Below are 20565 nucleotides of genomic sequence, written 5' to 3'. Positions count from 1 at the left end.
AAGACATGGTAAATACAGAATAAAAGAAATCCATCACTGACTGGCATTAAGTCATTTGTCTTCTCCGTCTGATCACCTACTGTCTCTACTAAAAAAAAAAAAAAGTTGGGCTCATCTCTGACTTACAGTCCGATTTCGATTAGTGCTCTAAGACTTCAAAACGGAACCAGCATCCCTCTGGCAAAGATACTACAATCTGCTCAGTGTTAATCAATGGCATTGCCACAATTTTTATCTTGCAATCTAATCGAAAAGCAAAACAATTACTAAATGGAAGTTTATTCTGGCCCAATTGGCGAAAATACAGAGAAAAAATATAAATGATGTGTGTCTGTTCAAACCATAAAATTCTTCTACCATTTGAATGTTTTATAAACATGGATTACTCTTTCAGTCAAGAAAAAAAGATTAAATACAGTATGAAGACTTCTTTAAGTATTTTAAAAGCACTATCATACTATAATATTTACCTAAGGTCAACAGACTTTTAGGTAAATAATTCAGTAGATCTTGCAAAATTAAACTGTTTTTAGACATCAATGAAAGAAACTACTTTTGGTTACATATTTAATATTCCAAAGTATGATAAATTTTCAGATTGATATATATCAATCAAAATATATACAAAAAAGAAATAAAAATAACTTAATGTTTTAGATAATCCAAACTATCAATTTTTACACTGTATAATCAACCAAAACGTTCTTACTGAGCATTATAAAATCATAATCCAGTTAGCAATAATCAACACACTAAACTTGAACATAGGGGATCTTTAAAAACAGGCAGTAGTCCAATCCTAAAGGAACATTTATCCTCTGAATTCCTAAAATATAATTTGTGGATTCCAGAGCTTAGTCAAAATCTTCAAAACATGGTACTAAGCACAGTCTTACAGACTTACTTTAGCATTTATCTATTTTCTAACTAGATTAAGAAATTTATAGGCACTGATATTTTGATATATACAACGCATTTGTATTTAAACTGTACTAAAGTTTGTGCTATGTTTGCATATTTATAGAAAGAAAATTTAAGAAATAGTTCTTTTTTTTATAACCTTAATTGAAGTGCAGCCCTGCCATCACAGACCTAAATGCAAAAGCTAAAACCATAAAACTTCTGGAAGAAAATGTAGGAGAAAATTTCTGCAACCTTGGGATTGGCAAATATTTCTCATTAGGACACAAAAAACATGAATCATTAAAGAAAAAACTTGATTAATTGGACTTGGAAGAAATTTAAAAAATGACATGCAAACCATACTGGGAAAAGTATTTGCAAAACACATATTAATAAAGGACTTGGGTCCAGAATATAAGAAACCTAATTTAAAAATTCGGTTAAAGACATGAACATACATTTCCCAGAAAAGAAAATATACTAATGGCAAAAAGCTCAGGAAAAGGGAGTTCAGCATCACTAGTTCTCAGGGAAACAAAAATTAAAACCACAATGAGGGGCGCCTGGGTGGCTCAGTTGGTTAAGCGATCAACTCTTGATGTCAGTTCAGGTCATGATCTCGAGGTTCCTGGGCTCCAGCCCCATGTCTGGCTCTGTGCTGACAGCAGGAGCCTGCTTGGGATCCTCTCTCTCCTTCTGCCCCTCCCCTGCTCTCTCTCTCAAAAATAAATAAATAAACATTTGGGGAAAAAGAAAAAAAAACCAATACAACACATGCGATACCACCAATCTCTCATAGAAGAAGTTGAATAAAAAGCCTGAAAATAGTGTTTAGGGGATGTGGAACTCTCATACACTGGTGATGGGAATTCTAAATGGTACAACCACTTTGGAAAAACAGTTTGACAGCTTCTTATAAACTTAAGTATATAGTAACTATATGACCCAACAATTGTATTCTTAGGCATTATCCAAATGAAATGAAAATATGTGTTTATGCAAAAAGAAACCATACAGAAAAGAATATATGCGCTCCATGATTCCATTTACATGAAATTTTAGAGCCGGCAAAACTTATGTATAGAAGTGGTTCCTAATCTGGGGAATGTTGGCCTCCCATTCCCTGGACAATGTTGGAGACATTTTGGTTGTCACAACTTGAGAGATGGGGTAGGAATGGTTGCTACAGGCATCTAGTGTGGATAGAGAGGCCAGAGATCCTGTTAAACATTCTAGAATTATCAGGCCCAAAATTTTGATAGTGCCCAGGCTGCAAAATTGTTACACAGTGATCAGTGGAGGTCTAAAGGTGGGACTGGGGATATAATGCAAAGAAATATGAAGAAATTCTGAGGACGATAAAAATGTTCTATATTTTAATTGCAATAGTGATTAGTTTTTCAAAACTCATCAAACTATACACTTTAAAATAGGTGCATTTTGTTGTATGCCGTCTTATATCAAAGTTGATGATAAAAAAGTGTCTGTCAAATAACATAAAGCTATACAAAATAACTTAATCCAATGTTAGTTTTTTAATATACATGAATGGAAAAGACAGGAAAGGCAAATATCACTGGTGAGATTACCGATAATTTTTACTTTTTTCTTTTTTGTTCATGTCCTTTGTATTCACTTGAAAATACTACTTAGTGGGGCGCCTGGGTGGCTCAGTCGGTTAAGCGTCCGACTCCGGCTCAGGTCACGATCTCGCAGTCCGTGAGTTCGAGCCCCGCGTCGGGCTCTGTGCTGACAGCTCAGAGCCTGGAGCCTGTTTCCGATTCTGTGTCTCCCTCTCTCTGACCCTCCCCCGTTCATGCTCTGTCTCTCTCTGTCTCAAAAATAAATAAACTTAAAAAAAAATTAAAAAAAAATACTACTTAGAGTTGCAATCAAAAATACAACTTTTAGTTTTTAAGTGTTTATTCATTTTTGAGAGAGAGAGAGAGAGAGAGAGAGAGTGAGCAGGGGAGGAGCAGAGAGAGAGGGGGGACAGAGGCTCCAAAGCAGACTCTGCTCTGACAGCAAGGAGCCCGATGTCTGGCTCGAACCCACGGACCATGAGATCATGACCTAAGGCCGAAGTCAGATGCTCCACTGATTGAGCCACTCCGGCCCCCCTAAATATAACTATTTCTCTATACAGAAAGGTTTAAAGAGAAATTTTCACTATTAACAGTGATATCAAGCTGCAATAAGGTAGGCTAAGAAATTCAACTAGAACGAAGTCACAAAGTAAAGAATAACCTATTTCATTATATTAATCGGGTAGAAAAACAGCAGATGTAATTAAGTCACATTCAACAATAGGCTAGGGACTATACAAAGTGTGAATATAAAGAGGTCCCTCAAGAAGTACCTATCTAACGGAGAAAAATGATGCTGTCAACAAACCAAATAGAAAACAATTAAAGACCGCAGTTTACATGTGCAAGTAGTACAATGAAACAAGCCACTGAGGGGGGAAAAAAAAGACACAAGCAACTAACTAAACATGGGGGGGGCGGGGAGGAGGGGGAAGCATTTACAAAGAAGACATTTAGGCTGGCCAGCAACGAGAACAGCTCTTCCTGAAAAGAAGATTATCCTACATACTGAGGAAGGACGTTGTACCTACTGAGAAAATTTCGTAGCAAAGAGAGAAGTCTGCCTAGGATTTACGTTGATGGGAAATGCACTCTTTGCACTTGCACCGTGTCTAGATTTGGCAACAGAATTCTCTGGCGCCAGGCGAACGGAGAGACAAAACAATCAATGGCGCTGCAGTTTAAAGATCGTACGTTTAACCTTTCTTCGTAAATTCCGGTTGGCCTCATCTGACACACTAAAACTTCTCACACCCTTGGTAAGGGAAAATCTAAGTCGCCGGCCAGAAGAGGATACCGGTAATGCAGAATACATCCTCGAGAGTAGGTTTTCAAGCCCTAAGAAACGCTTAAAAATATACGCCCGATGGGGTAAACAATTACTTTATCGTGCTAAGAATGATTACAACTTGGTAAAAAGGTAAATTCCTACGTGATGCAGAGGAGAAAAAAAAAAAAAAGCCTGCGAGGTGGTGGCATCACGAGACAGACTACAGGCAGAAGTCGACCGCCCTGCTCTTTAGATTTCTCGCAATTTTGGAAACTACTGAAATTAAGGCATCGAAATGGAACTGAAAGGACTTAGTTAAACAGAACACATTTTGTGCGGCAGGAAATCCAATTTTTGAGTGCGAAAGCCATTCCAAACACAAAGGGTCTTCAGAGGATCTGACTTTGCGGAGCGAACATTTCCTTCCCATTCTTTGCTCTCGCTTGACTTTGATCAAAGACTTACTGCACGCAATTTAAGAAACACAGTTTCCTGCTAGTGGTGATTCAGGAGATTAGAGGAAAAGGAAAAAAAATGACTAAGGCGATAAGCCAGTTTGCAAGGGAGCCTTCTGTAGCCCCGTAACAGCCGGCGAACTGGAAACTGGATATTTTAGATACCGACGCCAACAGGGGAACGAACCCAGGAGCAAATGCAAGACCAGCCCAAGGTGGGAGGCACACAAGACAGAAGAGTCGCTGCCAGATCCTTTTGCTTCCACCGCAAAGACTCCCACCCGTTCCAGCTCTCTCTCTACGACGTTTCTAATGCTCACTACCTGCCCGACAATCTCAACCACCCCGCCGGAGAGACAGGCTGCGTTCACTTACTGAGCTGTCCCCCGCCAGACGTCGTGCTCGGTTCCCGACCTCCTGCGCCTCCAATGCCAGCTGCTCCAGGGATCCCCGGCGCCCCCATCCCCGGCGGGGTCCCACTCTGCCTCTCGAAGTTGCCCGGATTGGAGAAGTAGTCGCGCAGCCGAGGCAGTTCGCGGCCACTCTCTAACAGCTCGGTGTGCAGCTCCAGAGCGGTCAGCAAGTATTGATCGCGCAACAGCTGAGCCGCGATCGCGTCAATGGACAAGCGGGCAGGGGTCTCCCCACAGCCCCCCAGTGCCACCGCAGCCGCCGACACCTCCCCAGGGAGCCCTGGACGCGCACTGCTCCCTAAGGCCACGGGATCCTGGGGCGACAGCGAGTCCGCAGAGCCAGGATCTAGGCCGCTCCCGGAACCCAGCCGAAGTCCTGCCCGCCGCTCCTCGGTCGCCGCTACCTCGTCGTCGTCCTCGTCCGAATCGCTGAGGAATGGATTCACACCGCCGCCACCACTGCCACCACCTCCAGGCGCCATCGCCGCCATCTTATCCTGTCAGGACTGTGGGCGCCTCCCTGACTGGCTCTGACAGGCCTCAGCCTCAATTCCCCCCAAGCCGCAGCGGGCACTGCGCACTACCACAACCTTGGCCTGGCCACGTCCCACCTCCCCACCCGGAGACTAGGAGGAGACTCTGAGGCAGGAGGTCCGGATGCAGCAGCACCCGCTGCCTCAGCCACTGCTGCACCAGCAGCGGGGCTCTGCAGGCGTCTTCCTGGTCTTCAGTCTCGCGAGAAAGAGTGCATGTCCTGCCCCTCGCCCCGCCCCAGCCCCGCCCCAGCCCCGCCCGTTCTAACGCCAGAGAGCAAAGATTGAAAGGCCCGCTCCCAACTCAAAGGCAAAACTCCGCCCACACTCCTGTTTGATTGGCCAGAGGAGGAGGGAGGGACTGGAGTTACGAGGGACGGGCCCTAGAATTATCGCGAGAGCAGCCTCTGGGCAGGTAGGTTTCGGGGGCGTTCCGCGGTTGAGGGGCAGTTATGACGGTGGCTTAGGAACGTTCTCTTGGCTGTTCTTTCAGGGGGCAGAGGGTAACTCTGCAGGAGAGCTGGCTCCTGCCTTTGCGCGGAAGAGGACTCATTCCCGAGATTACGCGTAACCCGGCTAAGCCCCAGGTAAGCCCGGGGACCAGAGCGCAGAGGTGTGGTGGCACCAAAACTGGCCTCACGCCTGCGGACACGCTGCTTCCGTAATACTTTTCACTTTATTATTGCTGTTGTTTGCTGCCGGGCGGTGACATTGCCCTCGCACGTGTAGCAGGTGCCCAGGGCAGTTGTTAGAATTTGACATCCTTTCTCTTCCTTTCCCAGCCAAGTGACTGCCCGCTCTGGAGGCCTGGCCACTGCACCGGCTGCTGGAACTTCTGGAAGACCGCCTTCTAGCCACCGAGTTGGTGCCACAAAAGGGTGGGGTGTGGGAGGTGGAGAAAGTAACTGGACTGTAGAACTCTGGGTTTTGGATTTCCTTGGATCTGTGGATAAATATTCTTAAAGCCTCGGCTTGTGTAACAAGCTCTGAGGGGCTCAATGAGCACTTAGGATTTAAAACCCAGTTTGCACAAATGCAGCCCCATCAGTAGAGAGCTAAGTAAACTGAAGTCTAGAAACGTTCAATGGCTTGGTCAAGTCAACTCCACTAGGAAGTATTGCGAGGAACTTTAGAGTCAGTTTTCTTACGTCCAAAGCCATTCTTCTCCCGCTAGGCCTTGCAGTCTTTCTGACTTGGCCATTTAGGCTGGAAATAAGGTATTAACTGTGGAAGGTAATTATTTTAAAGCTTGGATGCTTTGGACACTTTTAATTTCCTTTATCAAATGTTAGCACCTAGAGTATACTAAGTTTGGAAGTTCCACGTTTATCTTCTATGTCACTCCCTGATTACCGTGCGAGGGGTAAAGGGCTGTTAGTTTCTAGTCGACAGCATTGGAACCCTATTATTCCTAAGAGCTTCTGTTTTCTTCGCCCATAGATTGCCGCTTTTGCAACGTTTTAAATTTCCTCTCTGTCTGTATAGCTCCCTGTAAGCACCAAAATAAATAGGTGGCAGTAATTGTGTTATCAGGCAAGTTACACGTTACATGGAAGCAGTAAAGTATCTCCTTTAGCTCTGTGGAAAAATAAAAATAGAGCATTCTTATATAACCATAGGTCAGGTTATTGGTTTACGTGTAAAAGTATGCCAACAGTTAAGTGTAGGCTTTCAGTTTACCCAGACTCAGTAAACTAAGATTTTCATTTGAATGAGGCTTTGGGTTTTTTTTTTTTTTCTTTTGTTTTTGCTAGAAGGTTTTTTTTTGACACTGTTAGTACTTCGGAGTTCAAAATATTTTTTATTTATTTATTTATTAAAAAAAAATTTTTTTTTAACCTTTATTTTTGAGACAGAGAGAGACAGAGCATGAACGGGGGAGGGGCAGAGAGAGAGGGAGACACAGAATCTGAAACAGGCTCCAGGCTCTGAGCTGTCAGCACAGAGCCCGACGCGGGACTGGAACTCACGGACTGTGAGATCACCACCTGAGCTGAAGTCAGATGCTTAACCGACTGAGCCACCCAGGCGCCCCTCAAAATATTTTTTATAGAACGTTAGCTGCTGATGTTCAAATTCCAAATATTTTTCTGTGCTATACATTGTAGAAAAATGTGAAAAAAAGATCCCCGATCTTAGGAAAATAGTATCAAAATAGCTAATGCTGTATCCTGTTACTATTTATTAGCACAAAGTATTGCTGATATTTACTGTAATTGAATTTTCCAGAGAGATTGAAAGGGAATCAATTTCTGGAATGGAGGAATGGGCGGGACTAGTGATTGGCATGGAAAGGGCATGATTGGAAATGGATTATTCACATACAGTATTTCCATCTCTGCAATGGAATTTTTTGAATCTCCTGCACTTAGGGTCCCTGAAGAGGCTTTTGCTTATTACGTAGGAGAGCCCAGAGTTTACATCCCAGTTCTACCTATTATTTGCTGCGAGACCTTAAAAAAATTACTTAACTTCTCTCAGTCTCCCTTAACATCTATCTGTCAAGGGGGTAATGAAAGTACACAATTAGGAATGTGCTTGTCACAGTGCTTGGTACCTAGTACACCATGAATGTTGTTACTATAGTCAGTTTTCAAGTAGTGCAATATTAGTATATATTGAAAATATTTGAGAGGTTTTTAAAAATAAAAAAAAATATCAACTATTTAGTAGCTAAAGCTGGAAAAAAAAAACAAGTCAGTAGGGTGCAAAGGGAATATCTTTAATTTAGGGTCTGATTTCCAAAATGTAACTTGAAAACAGATTTAAAATATGTCTTCTCAGAGAGCTGTAAGAAGTTGGATGTAGAATTGCTTCCATGATTGACTTCCTATACAAATCTGTAGTTTCCTGATTCTTCTTCACAACCTGTAATCATGGACTTATTTATATGACCTTTCAAGACCACAACACATCAACTGGCCATCTTCTCAGTAAGTACTTTTCTTTTCCGCAATACACAAAGGTTTAATTATCAATAAAAATGTTTAAGAAGTGGCACAAACCAGAATATTAATAATTGCTGATCGCTACTTATGATAATTTATTATGAATGTGGTTGGGAAATTTTCTACTTAGCAAAATTTGCATTAGTGTAGGTCTTTACGGCTAAAGTTTCATTGAATAATGAGGACAGTCATCTAAGCTTGTATCTTAACAATGAAATGTTAAGTATTGTTTTTTCTTTTAAACAGTTCAAATATTTTAGGGCTTAAAAAATAATTTTTGGCTTTAATAGTCTTAAAATAACCACAAATAACATTTTAAATGCAAATTTTTGGTTGATTAAAGTTTTAGAAATGGCTAATTTTTTAATGGTTTTTCAATGCATGGTAAATATTCCACAGGAATAAGCTAAATCACTTTTATTGGAACATGGATATGTAGGTGTTTTAAAATTTTTTGTAGTTATTCATTTATTTTGAGAGGTTTCCAAATGATTCAATGATGACAGAGTTTTCTTTTTCAATAAATCTGAATAAAATGTTATTCTCTTTAAAGAGAAATATTAAGTAATAATGTTATTTAATATACATGTGCTGGGCAATAATAAAATAGGTAGTATGTAAAGGATGATATTTTGGAATCACTGCCATTTTATGTATAGTAAGTGACTTAAGCATAAAAGTTTGGTGTTTTGTTTTATTTTGTTTTGTTTTTTTAAGTATTCTGAATCTTCATAGTTCCCGTTTTCTGGAGGAATAAAAAGAGAAGCAAGGCAGCCTCTAGTGGCTATAGTGTGTATTACATGTACATTTGAAATGATAATCCTAAATAATTTATTCAGCAAACATTTGAGTCTTTACTAAGCAAATGAGTGCTGGAGAAACCTGTCTTGCTGTCATGGAATTATGGTTAAGTGATAGAGACAGACATTAATCCAAATCATAAAGGACATAGCTATGTACTAACAAACTGAAGTACTGGTTTTGGGTTTTGGTTTGGACTGCATAGTCCCTGAGGAAGTAATGCTTGAAAATGCAAGCAGATGTCATGAAACAATGGAGTGAGAGAGGATGGAGGGTGGGCTGGAAGTGCGAATTATGCAGAGGTCTATAAAAGTGGGAAGCATAGGCCACTTAAATGAAAAAGACCAATGTGGCGAGATGCCTTAAAGCAAGGGGGAGTGTCATGAGGCAAGGCTAGAAAGGGAGGCAGAGGCCAGTCCCTGTAACACCTCGTTAATCCTATTAAGGCTTCTAGTCTTGATTAGGATGGGAGAGAGGCCCTGAAGGGTTTTACACAAGGGGAGAGATGTCCAGATTTGCATTTTGAAAAAAGCAAAATCAAAAAGTAATATGTGGCTATACAGGGAAAAGTTGTAAAGAATGACTGCTGGTTCTCTTGTGTACCTGAGTGCAAGGTGGTGCCATCCCCTGAGACTGTAAACACTAAGGAGGTAGGAGGGTTACTACCTAAACAGGGTTCACGGGGGATATCGTGAGTTTGGTTTTAAACATAATTCAGTTTGTGTCTCAAGTGGTTGTGTTAAGGTTGGAGTTACATATAAGGATTTGGAGCTGTTTGTAAGGCTTGCATATAGGTGCGAGCTGAAGCCAAGGGTGGATCAAAAAAGCCTACACGGACGGAGGGGTGCCTGGCTGGCTCAGTTGGTGGAGCATGAGACTCTTGATCTCGGGGTTGTGAGTTTGAGCCCAACATTGGGTATCAAGATTACTTAAAAATAAAATCTTAAAAACAATAGGAAGTATAAAAGTGAGAATAAAAGCCTAAGATCAAGTTTTGAGTAACTCTAAAACGCAATGACCAGACAGAGACCATTCTTCTTTGGACAGAGAAGTAGAAGGAAAACTGGAGGAATGTCCACAACAGCCAAGAAATGAGAGCTATTTAAGAAAGAGATCATGGTCAGTAGACACAAACTGAACGGAAGATGGAAGACCGAAAGCCACTGGATTTTGCAATATTGGCTACATTATGTTAGTGAAAGCTCTCTCTTTCTCTGATGTAATGGAAGCAAAGTCTCAATTTGTTTGAGATTTAGAAGATCAAAGAAAAAGAGATCATATTATTTTCAAAAAAATTGGCTGTGTTGGAGAGAAAAGGACAGCCAATCCCTTTAAAATTTTTCTTTATCAATTTTTATATTTGTGAGGTATGTCCTTGGCATAGGTGTGGGCTTAACTAATTTTCAATGCTGTAGGGTATTTCATTATGAATAAAAACTGTATCTGTTCCTTTTGTTAGATATTGTTTCCAGTTTTTATTACGAATACCCGAAGACAAGAATTGAATTTAAAATTTGTTGCCTGTATTTGTATCTGATGTGGAATTTATCTTAATACATTCTAAAGTGGTAACTATACTAGTGCTTCTGTCCATTCGTTAAAAACATAAAATTAGAGCTCTATCTCACACCATATACAAATACATTCTAGATAATGACAGGTGAAAAAAATTTAAAATGATTTTTATGCGACATAAGACAAGAGAAATTTTCTCATAGAAAACACAGAAAAGTTCAGTCCAGACAGGATAAATTTGGTGAATTATGTTGCATTAAACTTCTAAAACTTCTATTTAACAAAAGCCACCACAATTTTTATGTAAGTATATACATATTTCTATCTATATGTAGACACACACACACATACACCTGCATATAATATAACGTACAAGTCAAAGAAATAAGACCAACAACTATAATCCTATTTGATCAAAAGATACAGACACACACAGTTGAAAAGATAGGAAACCCCACTGGCCAGTAAAAACATGAAAAGATGTTCATGCTCACTAGTAATAAGGCAAATAGATGCTCAAACCACAGGATGCCATTTCATCCTGTTTAGATTGGCTTAAGGTAAATAGGATAGTGCCAGTCAATTGTGGGGATTTAGAGAAAATAGGAATCTCATATACTGCCGGTATGCATCTAAATTGTGATTGACACTTTGCTACTATCTTGTGAAGTTGAGAATACAGTTTATTCCAGCAATTCCACTTAACAGAGATGGTTTTCAAACTTATGTGTACATAAAATAGTTTGAAATAGATATTTCACTACAGTGTGCTATATTCGTATACATGCACGTACATAGGGAAAAATTAACAATACTTTTTCAAAACAATCCTTTACCTTACTACTTCTGAAGTACCTTATTGTGATGTATTCTCTATCCTATCGTATTCCCTTCTATTTCATTTTATTTAAAAGAGAAAAAGGTAATTGCAATCCACCAAATTAATTTTGTAATGAATCATCATTCTGTTTGTCTTCTGAAAATCTCCCAATTTTACCAGGAGAGATATGCAAAATTGCAGAATTCTTTGTAGTAATGACAATCGGGGACAACGTCTATCAGGATAATTTTCAAATGAATTGTAGTATAGTTATAATAGAATACATGTGTGCCTAAATATTTAAATAACTTATAAATTTTTTTGATAGTGCTGGCTAGAATAGGCTCATAAAAGGAGTAAGGACTTTGCATATATACTGGTAAAAATTAATTTCTAAGTAGAATGGGGAAAGCATGAATGGAAATATTGGTGATTATAATGTTAATCGAACCTTGTAGAATGACAGCTTTTAATCACATAATTGACTGAGTTTAAAATGTGTATCCTCTGCGTAGAAGAATTGCAAATAATTTATGTAGGTACTTGATGGTCTTAGTAGATAGAGTATAACTCCCCGTAACTCCTCATTCCGTAAGTATTGGTTGCACATAGTGGGTTCCTTCCAAAGAGCATAATATGAAAGGGGAGGGGAAATCATTAACTTTATAGTGGAGAAACCTGACAAACACTCCCTCAGCCAGACGATCAAGTTTAATATCGATGGTGATAAGTCATGTTGATGGTATGCACCCTTGATATGTGATAAGAGCGGCATTTTACACATGGAGTTTTCCTCCCCCAAATCCATAACCCCCTTCTAATTAACCATGAAAAAAACATCAAATTCCAAGAGAGGAGCCTCCTACAATATACCTGACTAGTCCTCTTCAGAACTTGCAAGTCTTCAAAACAAGCAAACTCTGAGAAATTGTCACAACCAAGAGAAGCCTAAGGAGGCATGACAGGTAACTGTACTGTGATATCCTGGAACAGATAAAGGACATTAGGTATGAAGAAAACAATGTGAATTCTTCTCAAGTGTACAGCTGAACATGAATCATCTGCATAACTAGCAACCTCTGGTGGTTACTGGCCATGAGGAAATTTGCTAACTAGTGCTTACATGACACGTGTAAAGTCACATACCGCTGTCACTTGGAAGTGACATACCTCATGCTGAAAAAAATATACACCCCAAAATATTAAGTATAAAGAAGCATATGAACTAGTGTTAATTACATAGCTTACTAGTTTACCTGATCATCTCTTGCGTGCAGGTCTCAACTACTTTCTTACAGTTTTGACTGGCAATATTTGCTCCTCACATGGCAGGTTTCTATATTTTTATTAGCTATCAAAAGTAGTTAACACAGTCTCTAGATGACATCACAGAAAATGGCTGAGTATGGCCCTTAAAAGAACAGTTCCTCTACTGCAACAAACAAGCTGTCAAAGAGTGGTAGAATTGGCTTTTTTGGAACTCTAGAATCTGATCCAATATTTATGGCAACTAGCAGACTGCTTAATGAAGAAAAGGGCAGTTGGGTTTTGGTAAGAGAACGCAGTGGTGTTTTTACCCACTGGATTACCATCTCCATTCACTGATGTGGCAGGGGCAGCACCTGTGGGGACTGTGGCCTGTATTCCTGGTGTGACTTACTGGTATTTACTTTGGACTTTGTTCTTAAAATACTATGATCTGGTGGCTTCCTGAGAGACCAATGCAGAGGCCGACTTTTGTCTCACATTCCCCCTTCCCCCACATATAACCCCAAATGCATGGAATGCATGCTGGGAAAAGACCTAATAGGTCCCTCACCTTCCACATCTGGTGGATCTGTGAGCTCCATGCAAGGAGAAATTGGTCAGGCTTAGCAAAACAAACAGACGACTGACACCATCAAAATTCAACATAAGTAAGCCCTGGTGAAGGAGGAGAATCTGATTTCCAGGATTACCACACTGTAATATTAAAAATGCAAGTTTTCAACAAAAAATTCCAAGGCACAGAAAGAAATCAGGAGAATATGGCTCATTCAAAGGAAAAAAAAAATCAACAGAAATGATTCTTGAGGAAGTCTAGACTTTGGACTTATTACACAAAGACTTCAGTAAACTGTCTTAAATACGCTTAAATACGCAAGGGAAATGATGGACACAAAAACTAAAGAAAATCAGAAAGTGATGCATGAATAATGAGAGCATCAGTAAAGAGATAGAAATTATGAAGAAGAACCAAATGGACATACTGAAGCTGAAAAGTACAATAATTGGAATGAAACATTCACTAGACGAATCCAACAGAAATTTGGACAGGTGGAAAGAAGAATGTGGAACCGGGGCCAATCGAAATTATCCAGTTGGAGAAGCTGAAAGAAGAGTGAACTGAAGAAAAGCCTGAGAGAACTGCAAAACACCATCTTTAAATAATGAGCTTTTTAGTATGGTTGACGCTGATGTGAGCATTAAATCACTTAAAGCCTGTGAGCTTAGGAAATAACCTTTATTTACAAGAACAAAGGTTACACGAAATCACAGCTATCCATAAAATTTGTGGTGGTTACAAGTCTGGCTCTAGCCAGTGTTATCTTTTGAGTACAGGCTTAGGCTCCAAAGTAATTTTTTTCTACTTTTTATTTTGAAATATTTTTAGATCTGTAGAGAAGTTACAAAAATACTACGGAGAGTGATTGTGTTATTATACACTCTTCACCCACTGCACCTAATGTGAACATAGAACTACAGTATAATTATCAAACACCAGGACATGAACAGTTGTCTAATACTATCAACTAAACTACCGTTCTTAGTTGAAATTCACCAGGTTTTCCACTGTCGTATATTTTCTGGCTCAGGATCCAATCCAGGTTTCCTTATTGTATTTAGTTATGTCTCTTCAGCCTCCATTCTATGACAGTTCCTCAGTCTTTCATTGTGTTTTATGCCCATGATACTTTTGAAAAGTACTGGTCCATTATTTTGTGGGCTGTTTCTCAATCTGAGTCTGTCTGATACACTCCCCTGAATAGGTCGAGGTTAGCATTTTTGGAAAGTATACCACATATTCTTTTGCCAAAAATACTATGTCGTGCCTTTCTTAGTGTACCATATTAGGGTTATATGATGGTAATGTATCTTATTACTGGTTAGGTTAGCCTTGACCCCCGGGTGTGGTGATGTCTGAGGGGTTTCTCCATTGTAAGTTACTCCTTTTCCTTTGCAATTAATATATATTTAGGAGAGATTCTTTCGAGACTGCAAATATCCTGTTTTGCTTCAAACTTTCGCCCACTAAGTTTAGCATTTATCAATGGATCTTGGTGGCAATAACTATTACTGTAGTGTTTACCTAGTTGTAATTTTATATTTTCCCTCAATCCTTCTGCATTTATTAATTGGAATTTTCTGTGGAAAAGAGGTGTGAGATTCTAAATTCAGTATCATTGCATTCTGGTGGAGATATGGATCATAATCAAGTTATTACCTGATTAAGTAGTTATCTCTAACATGATGTTAAAGAAAAAAGTATCAGCTATATTCTCATTTGCTTTTCCTTCCTGAAATTCTTTTTTTTTTTTTTTTTTTTAATTTTTTTAATGTCTGTTTACTTTTGGGAGAGACAGAGTGTGAGTGGGAGAGGGGCAGAGAGAGAGAGAGAGGGAGACACAGAATAGGAAGCAGGCTCCAGGCTCCAAGCTGTCAGCAAAGAGACCAGTGCGGGGCTCAAACTCATGGACCGTGAGATCATGACCTGAGCCAAAGTCGGCCACTTAACTGACTGAGTCACCCAGGCGCCCCTGAAATTCTTTTTTTTTTTTTTAATTTTAAGTTTTTACTTTATTATTTTTCTTATTTTAGTGGGGGGGAGGGCCTGAGGGAGAGAGAGAGAGAGAGAGAGAGAGAGAGAGAAACTTAAGCAGACTCCATGCTCAGCATGGAGCCCAGTACAGGGCTCAATCCCTTTACCCTGGGACCATGACCTGAACTGAAATCAAGAGTTGAACGCTCAACGGACTGAGCCACCCAGGAGCCTTCCTTCCTGGAATTCTTTTTAATATCCTTATTTGACCTTATTTTCCTTATATTGAAATAAATTATTTAAGTATAAAGATCACTTGAAAATAGGCTAGGAATACATGAGTTTGGGGTTAAGACCTGTGTATAAAATTCCTGAAGACCAATTAGAATAAAATATAATCGCCAATGAAATTTAGTAGGATTTGTAGAGTACAATATATGATAATTACTTTGAGGAAGGGAAAAATTTGTATCATGTAGTTTAGTGGGGAAACCCATTTATAGGTTTTTGAAGTGGTCCAGGTGAGGAAATGATGAACTTTTGTGGTGGTTGTGAATGTGGAGAAGTAAAAAACACAAGCTCTTTTGAAAATAGAACCCAACTGGACACTGAGAAATATTAAATAAAAACACAGTGTGTATGTCATTAATATTTGGTGATAATGAATATTCCAAGTCCGTAATCAAGGAGTTATGAAGTTGACTTGACTGGAATAGAAAAATACAGTACGCCTTTTTCTTTTCTATTACTTTCTTTCAAAATAATGTAAACTCAGCTATTTTGAGTTCCATTTGAAAAATAAAAATAAAAGTTGAGTTGCTTTAATCAACAATTGAGTTGTTTAGAGTATTCCTAGCACTTTACATTTGTACCTTACATGTCTTGGTTACTTTCCATTGGACTCCTGTCATAGAATCAGGCTGATGGTGTCTTTTTTTAGGAGTAAGGAGACTAAGACAAGGAGTGATATGACTGGGATCCTGCTGTTCTTATACAACAGCACAATTCTTATTTTGGCTATTACAGCTCTAGGAAGGTCAAAGTTCTCAAATAAAATTTTTGTTTCACTACTTAAATAAGCTTTTGGGTAGTAGAAAATTTATATGATCCTTTAACACACAGACTTTGTTACTCTATTCAGAAAAGCTGTGTAATAACAATGGGAAAAAGAGAAGATAAGTCCAGAGAGTTATTTGTAAATGCAAATGAAAGTGAGAAGTGATCTAGGTGTTTGCTTATTTGTAATCATGATAAAGAGAGTACTAACTTTTCCATGATAAACAAGAGATATTTAAATCAGTGTGAGTTTCTGTATATTCAAATATACCATGTATACTTTAGCTCTGACTAGAGTTTAAGATCTAACTGAAATGAATTAAGTGCTTGAAAATTGGCTTACTTTAAACAACTCAATATGATATTTGATAGACTCTGTCCCGGACTGGAGGATAGAAAAAAGGAGAATAATTTAATAAAATGTTATGAATAATTTTAGACCAATAAATTTAACAATTTGTATGAAATGGACAAATTTCTTTTATTTTTTAATTTTTTTAATGTTTATTTATTTTTGAGAGACAGAGACAGAGTGCCAGTTGGGGAGGGGCAGAGAGAGAGGGAGACAGAATCCAAAGCAGGCTCTAGGCTCTGAGCTGTCAGCACAGGGCTTGATGCAGGGCTCGAACTCACAGAACATGAGATCATGACCTGAGCCAAAGTTGGAAGCTCAACTGACTGAGCTACTGAGGCGCCCCTGAAATGGACAAATTTCTTAAAGGATGTAACTACCAAAACTCACTCAACAATTAGTAAATAATCTGGATATCCCTATATATATGAAGAAATTGCATTTATAGTTGAAAACCTTCCCACAAAGAAGACTTCAAGCCATTGGTTTCACTGGCAAATTGTTACACAATAACAGAAGAAATAATACACATTCTACACATACTCTTCCAAAAAATAAAAGCAATACTTCCAAACTCATTGATATCAAAACCAAGGACATCACAAGAAAAGAAAATTATAGTCTAATATCTTTCATAAACATTGCTTTAAAATGCTAAACAGTATTTTAGCAAATGAAATCCAACAGTCTATAGAAAAGATATTACTTAATGATGACCAAGTGGGAATGCAAGCTTGTTTTAACATTTGTAATCCAATCAATATAATTCACCACATTAAGAGACTGAAATAGAAAAACCAAATACTCACGATCATCTCAATAGGTCCAGTAAAAAGCATTTGACAGCATCCACCATCCATTCGTGATTTTAGGATGTGACAGTGATATGAAGAGTGGAAGTGAATTTCTTTAACTTAATAAGGGAAATCTACAGAGCCTGGAAAACTGGCAACTTTCACCCTAAGATTGGAAACAAGGCGAGGATTTTTATTGTTACCGCTTCTATTCATCCGGAGAATACTGGAGATTCTGGACAGTACACTAAACATGAGACAAAAATGAAAGACATTTATATTGACAAGGAAGAAGTCCTTTATTCACAGATGATATAATTATCTCTAGAAAATTGAAAGGTATCTACATAAAAGCTACTTATCACTGTTGCAGGATACAAGGTGAGTGTATAAAAATCGGTGATTGAAGAACTAACGAGGAGAAATTGAAATAAAAACTACCACTTGCAATAATATCAAAAACTACAGAGTATGTAGGGGTGAATTACACAGCCATGAGGAAAGTTTTGAGGGTTATGGGTATGTTCATTATCTCGCCTGTGTGTATTGTACATTTTAAATCTGTACAATCTATTATAGACCAGTTATGCCTCAGTAGAGCTATAAAAATGCTATAAAGAACATTATTGGGGCACTTCAAAAATTGGAGTACAGCTGGTAGATGAGATGAAATGCCAATGTTGAATTTACTGAAGTTGACGACTGCTGTAAGAGAGCACCACTGTTCTCAGGAAATAAACACTGAAGTATTTAGAGCTTAAGGGCCACAGAGTATGTAACTTATCCTCAGATGCTTCCAAAACAATATTACGTAATTGTATACACGTGCATACACACGTGGGTGTGCATGTACGTACACGAGGCGTAAGATAGATGAGGAAGGGAGAGGAGAGGCAAGACAAAAAAATGATAAAGGAAATGGGGAAAATGTGAACATTAGATGTGTGTGGCTAAGGGGTATACTGGTTTTTGTACCGTTATTCTTGCAACTATTTTCTCAGTTTGAAGTTACTTTCAAATAAAAAAGATTAAAAATCTGTATTTAAAAAAGTGCTGTCACTTACAAAAATTCCTCATGTAGGACACAAAACAAATAACTCAAAGAAAAATTAATTGAACTTAACCAAAATTTAAAAGGACTGCTTTTTGAAAAACACTTAAAAATGAAAAGGGAGGGGCACCTGGGTGACTTAGTAGGTTAAGTGTCTGACTCTTGTTTTCGGCTTGGGTCACGATCTCACAGTTTGTGGGTTCATGCCCTGCATCCAGCTCTGTGGGGAGCCTGCTTGGGATTCTCATTCTCTCTCTCTCTCCCTCTCTCTCTCTCTCTCTCAAAATAAAGAAATAAACTTAAAAAAAATGAAAAGGGGGGGAAGAACATTAAGAAAATGTCCGTTAAACATGAGAAGTTGCTGAATGTCACTGGTCATTGGGGAAATGTAAATTAAAACCACAGTAGGTTACAAGGACACTCCCACTTTAGGAAAGGTGAAATTAAGCAGCATAAAACACCAAATATGTTGGCAAATAAATGGAGCACCTGGGGCTATCAGACACTTCTGGCCTGGAGGACATTACGCTGGCTGAGATGAGCTAGTCACAGAAGGACAGACACTGCATGACCCTTCTTACGTGAGATAATCTAAGACAGTCAGACTTATGGAAGTGGAGAGTGGAATGATGGTCTCCAGGGACTGGGTGGGGGGAGGAGAAATGGGAGTTGTTGTTCAATAGCTAGAAAAATCTCAGTTTTGCAAGATGAATCAGTTCTAGGCATCTGCTGTACAACATCGTGCCTATAGTTAACAATACTGTATTGTACACTTAAAAATTTAAGAGGGTGGATCTCATGTTAAGTGTTCTTACCAGAATTAAAAAAAAAAAAAACAAAAAACACCCATATAGATAAGGAAAGTGGCAGCAGAGCAATGAAGCTAAAGTTGATGCATTGGTATGAAACATAGTTTGGGATTTGGTTCTCTAAGAGATTTACATCTATTCAATTAGATTTTAAACTCAACAAGGACAGCAAACAAGTTTTTCTCACATGATGAGTCCAGCTTCATGTACATCGGGAACAATATTAGCTAATACTTAATGAGTGCTGACTCTGGCCGGCACTCTTCTGCGTATTCACATATTAACTCAATTCTAATAACACCTCAGGAAGGTACTATTGTTATCGCCATTTAGCGGATGAGGAAACTGAGGCACAAAGAAGTTAAATAACTTGCTTCAAGTCACACTGCCAGTAAGTAGAGAAGACAGGATTTGAATCCCTGCAGTGGAATGCTTCGGTACACACTCTTTCCCATAATGCCATCCAGCCCCTCAAAGAAAGATACTGAAACCAATTCTGGACGCACTGGTTATCTGAGTAAGTGTTAGAAAAGCTCAGGCTCTCCAGTGATGTGACCCAGGATTCGGATCTCAGCTCTTCCTCTTACTATCTTGGGAGGATCACTTAGGCCCTATTAGACTCTTTGCTATGAAAATGGGGTTCTAATACATAGTTGAAAAAGCAGATTCTGAGGATTAGAGGAGAGAATGTAAGTAAAGTACCCAATGCAGGATCTGATGCAGAGTAGACAGTCAATAGTAAGTAGCTAGTGCTATAATTGAATACTCTTACTATGGAGATACATGATACACAATATATAAAAGAATGTAAAGCACATTACACTTACTATAAAAATTAGGTTAAATTCTTAAATGGCACTTATAGCAAAATTATAGATTGTCAATAAAGTTTTAAAGCACTTTCTGAAAAAACAGTGTGTATAACAGGTGTGTAAAGCAATTTGGAAAGTTTGGCAGTTCTTTATATGAATTTAAACATCTGCTTGCCATTTAACCCAGCAATTCTCATTCTGCATATTTACCCAAGAGAAATGAAAGCATGTATACATAAAGTCCTGTGCATTTGCTGTTTTGAGAAGCTTTATTTATAATAGCCAGAAACTGGAAACAATTCACATATGCTTCAAGAGGTTAATACATAAACAATTTGTGGTATATCCCTACAGTGGGAGACTTCTTAAAATTAAAAAGGGAAAAACAACTAAATCACCTGCATGAATCTCAAAAACATGCTAAATGAAAATAGATATAATAAACTATTATGATTCCATCTCAGTGATGATCTAGAACATTCAACATTAATCTTTCATTTTTTTGCTTGAATTTTTTTTTAATGTTTATTATTTATTTTTGAGAGACAGACAGACAGAGCATGAGCAGGGGAGGGGCAGAGAAAGAGGGAGACACAGAATCCGAAGCGGGCCCCAGGCTCTGAGCTGTCAAGCACAGAGCCTGATGCG

The 20565-nt window shown here is 38.7% G+C and overlaps 2 protein-coding genes across 13 annotated transcripts in view; one reads left to right on the top strand and one right to left on the bottom strand.

Annotated features, from left to right (window-relative positions):
- Positions 1-5362, bottom strand: part of RELCH (RAB11 binding and LisH domain, coiled-coil and HEAT repeat containing) — a 113393-nt gene extending 108031 nt beyond the window's left edge. For all 7 annotated transcript variants that reach the window (XM_042962082.1, XM_042962078.1, XM_042962079.1 and 4 more), the window contains exon 1: positions 4590-5362. In XM_042962082.1, coding sequence (XP_042818016.1) covers positions 4590-5118 — 529 coding nt within the window. In that variant the 5' untranslated portion in view covers positions 5119-5362. The remainder of the gene's footprint in view (positions 1-4589) is intronic.
- Positions 5363-5503: 141 nt separating this feature from the next.
- The window catches only part of PIGN (phosphatidylinositol glycan anchor biosynthesis class N), a 103180-nt gene continuing 88118 nt past the window's right edge, over positions 5504-20565 (top strand). For 3 of the 6 annotated variants that reach the window (XM_007080455.3, XM_007080457.3, XM_042962089.1), the window contains exons 1-3: positions 5593-5747; positions 5943-6021; positions 7945-8093. The gene's annotated coding sequence lies outside the window, so the exon portion shown is untranslated. The other 3 variants (XM_007080452.3, XM_015536820.2, XM_042962088.1) reach the window with 3 other exon arrangements.

Source organism: Panthera tigris, chromosome D3, assembly GCF_018350195.1.
Source record: "Panthera tigris isolate Pti1 chromosome D3, P.tigris_Pti1_mat1.1, whole genome shotgun sequence".
Classification (NCBI taxonomy): Eukaryota; Metazoa; Chordata; class Mammalia; order Carnivora; family Felidae; genus Panthera; species Panthera tigris.
Note: the sequence above shows the minus strand (reverse complement) of the source record. Positions and strands in the feature narration are given on the sequence as shown.